This window comes from Echinops telfairi, unplaced genomic scaffold (assembly GCF_000313985.2).
Source record: "Echinops telfairi isolate 266 unplaced genomic scaffold, ASM31398v2 ScPeMD7_5805;HRSCAF=6673, whole genome shotgun sequence".
NCBI lineage: Eukaryota > Metazoa > Chordata > Mammalia > Afrosoricida > Tenrecidae > Echinops > Echinops telfairi.
In genome coordinates this window covers 1,504,825-1,513,252 of record NW_022109704.1, presented here as the reverse complement: position 1 = coordinate 1,513,252, position 8,428 = coordinate 1,504,825, and the positions used below count along the sequence as shown (strand labels likewise).

General features: G+C 42.2%; 1 protein-coding gene across 1 annotated transcript in view; it reads left to right on the top strand.

Annotated features, from left to right (window-relative positions):
• The window catches only part of SNX27 (sorting nexin 27), a 53,133-nt gene that overhangs the window by 16,051 nt on the left and 28,654 nt on the right, over positions 1 to 8,428 (top strand). The window contains exons 2-4 of the mRNA XM_004716630.2: positions 3,908 to 4,100; positions 5,647 to 5,711; positions 7,100 to 7,204. Of these exons, the coding sequence (XP_004716687.1) occupies positions 3,908 to 4,100; positions 5,647 to 5,711; positions 7,100 to 7,204 (363 nt within the window). The remainder of the gene's footprint in view (positions 1 to 3,907; positions 4,101 to 5,646; positions 5,712 to 7,099; positions 7,205 to 8,428) is intronic.

Below are 8,428 nucleotides of genomic sequence, written 5' to 3'. Positions count from 1 at the left end.
CTCACCACTGGTCCTGAAGGGATCATCCGCCCTGGAATCCTGTGTTTCCATTTCCTATCTATACCAGTGTGCATCCTCTGGTCTAGCCAGATTTGTAAGGTAGAATTGGGATCATGATAGCGGGGGAGGGAGGAAGCATTTAGGAATTAGAGGAAAGTTGTGTGTTTCATCATTGCAACACTGCACTCTGACTGGCTCGTCTCCTCCCCGCGACCCTTCCGTAAGGAGGTATACAGTTGCCTACAGATGGGCTTTGGGTCTCCACTCCGCACTCCCCACCTCATTCACAATGATAGGATTTTTTGTTCTGATGATGCCTGATACCTGATCCCTTCAGCACCTCGTGATCACACAAGCTGGTGTGCTTCATCCATGTGGACTTTGTTGCTTCTGAGCTAGATGGCTGCTTGTTTACCTTCAACAGCTAAATCTTACGGAAGTTCTCTTCTCTGTGTTAGTAGTATTGTTTCTACTGATTGTATTAGAGGTTTGAGAAAGTGAACATTTAATACTTAGATCCTTTATGGACTGAGACGTTATCATTTGAAACATGTAGGAAATTTGGGGAGCGGAGTTAGGGAACCAACAAAACAACGATCCTTGACCTGGAGCAGAGACCTCAGATATTGTAGGTTCAGTCCCAGACCACGGCAATAAGGAGACTCTCACAATAAAGCAAGTCACACCAAGTGTTTGGTTCCCAGTGCATATAAAAGATATCCATCCCCTGTTCTGTGGTCTACTTAGTGTGCCAGGAGCTTTATGCTGAGGCTTGAAATACCGTGAGAGCCACCAAAGTGTGACCGACATGCAGTGAGCACAGGCTGTTGGAAACGGCGCCGACAGACTGCTCGATGCAGGGTTGCCACAGACCTACAGTTTGTCTTTTGTGTGTGTTTGTTTTTAAGGCAGGATCTGCACAGCACAATAATGTAAAGCGCTAAAAGGAGAGAGGCCTGTACTGTTAGATTCGCTTCCCCTGGAGTAGTTTGTGCTCATTGTAAAAACATCAGTTACCATCTTCTGGCATATATTCCCTAGAGCTAAGTCGTAAGGGGAGGGAGGGAAAAAACACACTCATATGTCTTGAAAAAAGTATCCAGCCAGAATGCTCCATAGAGGCAAGGCTGTCTCACACAGTTTGCCCTATCATCAAGAGAGACCATCCCGGGAAAAGGCCATCATGGTTGGTAAAGTGGAAAGGCATCGAAGAAGCGAAAGACCCTTGACTAGGTGGATTGACACAGCGGCTGCAGCAATTGGCTGAAACATAAGCACCATTGTGAGGATGGCCCAGGATCTGGTGACTGTTCATTCTGTTGTACCTAGGGTGCTTAGGCGTTAGAACCGAGGGGACAGCATCTAACAACAATATCAGTTAAAGGCAAACTAGACTACGTGTAATTCTTTCTGTGAGCAAACCAACCTGAGGGCTTGCACTACGGTGGAGAGATCTCAGCAGCACTGCCTCCAGATAGTGTGCAGTGATGAATTAGTGCCTGTTGGATACTGTTCTGTTCTTTTTTTTTTTAATTGATAGATCATTTTATTGGGGGCTCTTACAGCTCTTATAACAATACATACATCAATTGTATCAAGCACGTTTGTACATAAGTTGCCATCATTATTTTCCAAACATTTACTTTCCATTTGAACCCTTGATATCAACTCCTCTTTTTTCCCTCCCCGCCTCATCACCTCTTGATAAATGGAAAATTATTAAATTATTATTATTTTCATGTCTTACACTGACCATTCTCCCTCCCCCCACGATTTCTGTTATTTGTTCCCTCGAGTGGGTGTGTGTGTTGTTATGTGGTGATCAACTGCCCTCTTGTTGAAGTGATGAACATTTTAAACTTCTAGGTAAAACACTTACAGAGATGGAGTGAGTCACTTATTTTTTGCACATGAACATGCCTGAACGCGAGAAATGACTAGTAAAAAGTCTTGGTTAAAACTTACAGAGTGAAGGAAAGAAGTAGTCACTGTGATATCTTTTTGCATGTTTCTCATTGAAGCACAGTTAATTTAAGAATCTTTTGGGTTTTTTGCGGAAGCCATCACGCCAACATTAGAGAATGATATGACTGCGTCATGAGCAGCCTTTCTTTCTGTGCAGTGCCCGCCCACCCCTTGTACTTCTCATTGAGAAGGGGCGGTAGGACGAGAGGCTGTCTGATGCTCTTCTCCACACCTCACTAGAAACTGAAGGTTGAGATCCTTTTTAGGGACCTTGTGGGAATTTTCACAAGGACCTCTCAAGCAGCAGGGCTTGTCTGCCCTAGGACATGTTTCCTGGACTTGAAACTACACGAACACCACTGAGGAGGCACGGTCACAGGCTCCTTGTACATTGTCTTTCTCAGACCCACTCTCCCATTCCCAGGATGATAACTAGTTAGAGTTTCTTTTTTTCTTGTGTAAAGAACTAGCTCAGACTGGTTTCACAACACCAGCAGGGTATGGACTTGCTTTTTAAGCAAAGCAATTGTGCAGTCATTGGGGAATTTGGAAAGTTTAGTTTGAGAGCAAAGTATACAAGACCCGACTGATAAGACTTCTTGAAGCATGCATCTTTCTACGAGAATATGTGGTTTTGTGTGAAGGAACCCTTTTTCTCTGGGCCCTTGTGCTCTAGAAGGCAGTGATGGGAAGACTAGTTAACAAGTGTGATCCCGTACAATCCTCTATGAGACTGTGTTAACCACAGGAAGAAAGCTGACTGGCCTGGACTGCACATGCCCTGGAGGCGGTTGGAGAGTGAGTAGGGCCCACATTTTCATTGGGGAGGTGTCAGGCGGAGGGTGGTAGGAGAGGAGCTTTGAATGAAGGAACGGTTTTTGCACATGGTCCACGCTCCCTGAATGAAAGAAGCGTGGGGGGTCTTCTGGAGCTGGCGGGAAAGGCCTGTTTATACTTGGGGATTAAGTCGGTTTCTTGAGCAGATCTTCTGTTTCGTGCACACTTCAAATTCTCATTTGACTTTTGCTAGGCCAGTAAATGGAATTTGGGGGCTAATTTTTCCATTTCTACATTATTTGGTATATTCTAAGAATGCAAAGTAACTGGGAATTCTTTGATTTTTAAAGATGACTCTACCTCTTTCCTTGTATGAGAGGATATGAATTGTGTATACATGCATCCATTCATCTGTTCAACAAAAACCTCTGCCTGGTTCCTCCTCCCGAGGGGGGACTCTTAGGACACAGGCGTTCTCCACCCTTGTCCTTGCTGGCCCTGTCTTCATATGGAAGGAAAAAGAATGAAACTGAGGAAGATCAGGCTTCAGGAAAGGAGTTTTTGCAAAAATGCCACTATTAAAATGCTGAATTGGCAAATCAATCAGTCTCTCTCACTTTAGTGCTCAGCCACTAATCAGAAAAAAACAAGGTTGGTCGGGTTCGAGCCCAGCAGCTGCTGTGAGGAGACATGGGCGTCTGTCCTGTATTGACTTATTGCCTTGGGGTTCCTGCAGGACAGTTCTGGTCTGTCCTGTAAGGTTGCTGTGAGTCACAATTAACTTGTCGGCATTAGGTTTAGTTAAGTTTAGCATAAACATCACTATCAGCTCTAGTTCTTACAGTCCCATCCAAATTCACTTGCTTGCTCATTCATCTTGACTTTGAATGGCTTTTAACTTTCTGAAAATAAAACCCACCCTTAATTGCCTTTGAAAATACTTAACACGATGTATTGGAGACAATTTTCTTATAGTCAAAATGAGATCATGTCTCTAAGAAGGAGATATCCTGTCTTGTACATATAACTTGTGACATAATTGTTAAAAATACGTCTTCCTTTAAAGTGGCCTGCACGGGGTCTCTGGATCCACCTGAACCTGATGTGACAGGTTTCTGTGACTTAATCTGTGTAAGAGACTTTTCTGTGCTCCTCCCTCCACCAGGTATACAATGTTTACATGGCAGGGAGGCAGCTGTGTTCAAAGCGGTACCGGGAGTTTGCCATTCTACACCAGAACCTGAAGAGAGAATTTGCCAACTTTACATTTCCCCGACTTCCAGGGAAGTGGCCATTCTCGTTATCAGAACAACAATTAGATGCCCGACGTCGGGGCTTGGAAGAATATTTAGAAAAAGGTAAGCCAGCGCATTGCATTGTACCATTCTGAGGGGACGCGGGTATAGGCATTCAGCAGCTGCTAAGCGTCAGAGCTAAATTTGCTGCGACTCAGTGTAATGCAGGCCAGGACGGGAGGTGTTTAATGATTTGAACTTTTAAGACTTTGGACAGAAATATTCAATACAATGAGTGGTAGTCTATTTTATAGGCTCACTACACATTTACCAACAATAGCAAAATGCATAATTTGTTTCTGATGCATTGATTTATAGGGCTACAGGGCCTTAATTTATGGGCTTGTATTATTTAGTGGTGAACACATACATATGTACTCACCATTATGCTGAATTGAGTATGGTAGTAAGTGGTGAGTACTAAAGACATTTTCATTAAAATGCCTCTTGGCTCACCTGCATATCCAACTTAAAAGTTCCTTTTACAGCTCTTTTAGGCAGGCTGTAGGCCATAGTATCGGAATATGCCTTTTATCCAGGACCTTCGAAACAAACAATAGGAGTTTGTGGATGCTTGAATATTTATTAATCACCCATAGATGGCAGAAAAATGCCACAAATCTTCCCAAGAAGGTAGTTCAGTTTGTAGCTCAGAGAAAAGATCTTGCCTCATTATATTATAGTTACACTATTTGCTAGCGACATTGTAGTTTTCCTTAAAATAGTAGTTTAATAGTTAGGATAATGGTCTTACCCGGCTTCTGTTATCCTATGTCTCTGTGTCCTTGTAGAAGAACTAATTGACCTAGTTGAATTTTTTAAAAAAACTTTGGTAGAGAAACTTGACCATGAAGAAAACCTATTTCCCCCATAGAAGGTAATGAAACTACCTTGTTCGTTTTTAGTTCTTTTCTAACATGGAATTGCCTCTAAACACAGCCCTTGGGAAATGAGAAAGGGTACGATTTTCTTAATCAAATGGAAGTAAAATACTTTACCTTTCTCATGAGAGTGTCAGGAAATTAACTTTCTTAGATTTGGACAATTAACTGTGTAGCTGCCTGCTTGCCTTTCTTTTTCTTTCTGGGGGTGGGGGGTGGGGGCGAAGGTCAAGTCAGTGAGGTAAAAAGGTGTGCTCGGGCGAATACTGCACTGCCTACCCGTTTGTTCCCAATGCTGTACATGCTTAAGGTTCTCTGACTGATCTGTTCCTGGGCCAAATGAATAATTTCCTTTTGTATTTCAGTTTTGTATTTAGTTAGCTTCTGATTACTTTACCTTGTACTGTATCCCCCCCCCCAAAAAAAAACAAACCTATGTTCTAACTTGCTAATAGTTCACACCACAATGAAAACTTAGAGCTACAGAGTTCTTTTCGCCCTAAGTGACTTCCTTGGCCTGTTTGACATTTTCAACAAGCTGCGTCCTTGCAGCTTTCGTTCTAGACCATATTTAGGCGAGTGCCTTGTCATGTCTTAAAATCCCGTATGCCAGGGGTAGCATGCCTCAACGTTACCTGCTACTGATGATTTGTATTTAACCTTGATGGATGTGGTTGTGACTTCCTGTTCTTACTTTCGGACCTCACAGCAATTTCTTTGTTTCCTAGTGTGTTCGATACGAGTCATTGGTGAGAGTGACATCATGCAGGAATTTCTGTCCGAATCAGATGAGGTAGGTGCCTAACCTTCAGATGACTACTGACCTCTCCGCTCCATGTGGGGGAAGAAATAGATAATTATGCTCTCTAAGCAACGATATGTTTCACCATTAAAAAAAAAAAATGTTTTCACGTATCCTGCCTGTCCTTCAAGGCTCATGCCACGTCCACCCTCTCTTTGAAGGCGCCTTTCATGTGGTGGCTCAAGTCATGGGTTTTTCATTTCATTACGAATTTGTCGGTCCCACTCCGTTATCACCCTGTTGGTCTGTCATTTCTAATCAGATCATTACTTCACAGTTTTAGCTTTCTAGAGTAAGTTAGAAGCCCTGGATGGTACAAAGAGTGAAAGTACTCAGTTAAATTCAAAGGTGGTCGGTCCCTCAGAAGAAAGTCCTGGCAGTCTATTTTAGAAATGTCACAGCCATTGAAAACCCAACGGGACGTATTTCTGCGTTGAGAAACATGGGTCCGCCATGAGTTGAAGTCAACTCAGTTGCTGTGTCTCCTCTTTTAGAGTGAGCTCCTTGTAAGAAAGAAGGGCGGCTTGGCCCCCTTTACAGCCCCCAGTGCCCACCACAGTGCCGAGTGCGTTAGAGATGCTTACTCAGTGTTCACTGAACTGGGGAGTGGGTATTCAGTGCTGATATTTTAAATAGTGGCTTAGCTGCTGTTCCAGGACTTAGAGTAAAGTAATGCTTACAATGGTGTTAAGCAAAGAGTATTACTTTTTTTTAAGTGTTAAATGTTCTTAGTTGTTTCTCACTAATGAGAATTACAAAGTAAAAAAATCTGTTAGAGGAAGGTGTTAACCATCAAAGGCAATTTTAAAAAAGGATTTCTTTTGAATTTTGGATAAGAATTGTATCTTTGCTAAAAGAAAATTGTGCATCAGATTAACTCAGACCCTTGAGCTTTGCATGTTATTCCTTTCAAAAATACTGTGCTTACTTCAGAGTTCAGCAAAGAACGTAAGAGACACTTGAACCCACCTAGGATGCCTAACCATTTCAAACAAGAGAATTTTTGTTGGAGCTATCACTGCCCCTCCCCGCTCCGCCGCGCCCCCCCCCCTGTTTTTGGGTTCCAAATGGAGTAAGGGAATTAACCCAAACATCTCATCTATGTTTGACCTAGACTGCTTCACATATTTCCTATTTTGAAATGTGAACATGTTGGATTCACGATATTTCTTTCCTCCCTGTTCATCTTAAAGGTTAACTTCTGCTGCAGACTAACGTCAGCTGGATGACTTGTAGATGTACTGACTTTAAGTTTTGTCGTTCTCCACGCCCCCTCCCCGCCTCCCAGCCCTTTCATTAGAGCTTGCTCTCGATCACATGTTTAGGTTCTTGTTTACCTAGCATGTTACAGAGAGAATAAGCCTCTGTTTCCCTCCCAGAACTACAACGGTGTGTCCGACGTGGAGCTAAGAGTAGCATTACCAGACGGGACAACAGTCACAGTCAGGGTGAAAAAGAACAGCACTACAGACCAAGTCTATCAGGTAAAGTACACCTGACATGGAATGATGAGTTAATCCATACAAAGTGATTAGCGTGTGTAGCCTGTGATAAATATGAACAGTGTTAGCTACTCTTGTTGTTGTTAGTGTAAAATACTTTGTCCTCCTTGAAAGAAAGGTGCATTAAAATCCCACTATGTAGTGGTTGTAATTCAGAAGGCCTTCATGGCACGAACGCTGACGCTCTTAACCACTAGCCAGAAAGTTGACGGCTCATCGCTCCCCAGGGGCGCCACAGAAGACTGTCCTGATGGACTCCTTCTGAAAGTCACAGCCCTAAAAGACGAAATGCCCTGTGGGGTAACCCTGCCCTGTCCACATGGGTAGCCATGAGTCAGGATCAACTCTTTGGCAGCTAATAACAAATAGTTCCTTTAAAAAAATTTTTTTTTAAATTTATTTATAAAAGAAATAAATTTATAAACTTTTATTGGCACTTCATCCACATATCATACAATTCAATAGCCCAATCATATCAAGAAGTTACACATTTATTGCCACAATCAATTTTAGAACATGTTCTTCCTTGTAGTCATTGTTATTAGTATAATATTATTATTTTTTGTGGCAAAAAATATACACAACAAAATTCTACCAATTCAACAGTTTCTACTTGTATAAATCAGTGCCATTGACTATACTCTTCATGTTGTGCTTACATGTCGTGTTTACACGAGTGCAAATCCCCATCTTTCTCCTGAGGAGCCGCTGACCTTGCGGTTAGTAGCCCAATACACAACCACTTACACTACCCATTTGAATTCCCATGCAGTCATCATTAATAGTCGATAAATTTGCGTCATCTCCCCCCCCCCTTTTCTCTATTTTTTTTGTAATCTCTTAAGACTGGACTTCTTTATACTTCAATATATATTTCTAAATCTATGTAGACATAGCCAAAAAGCCATTATCAAACCAAGAAAGTATAAGAATGTTCCGTTGTATTACCTTACAACTAACCCATAGTCAAAATTTTCCAATTGTCTACAAATTATTGTGGGGGGCTTGTTAAAGTCTGGTTGTAAACAAGTTGCTCACAGCTTCTTGCTTTCACAGAGATCAGTGCCCTACCTATGAACTGCTTTTGTGTCTTTGGTTGGTAGATTGGTTGTTTTTTCACGCTGCCATTATTTTGTTTTAAAAATTGGGCTCCTGGGAACTGATTACAAGGAACTATATGTGACCTCCTCCCTGGGGGACGGACAA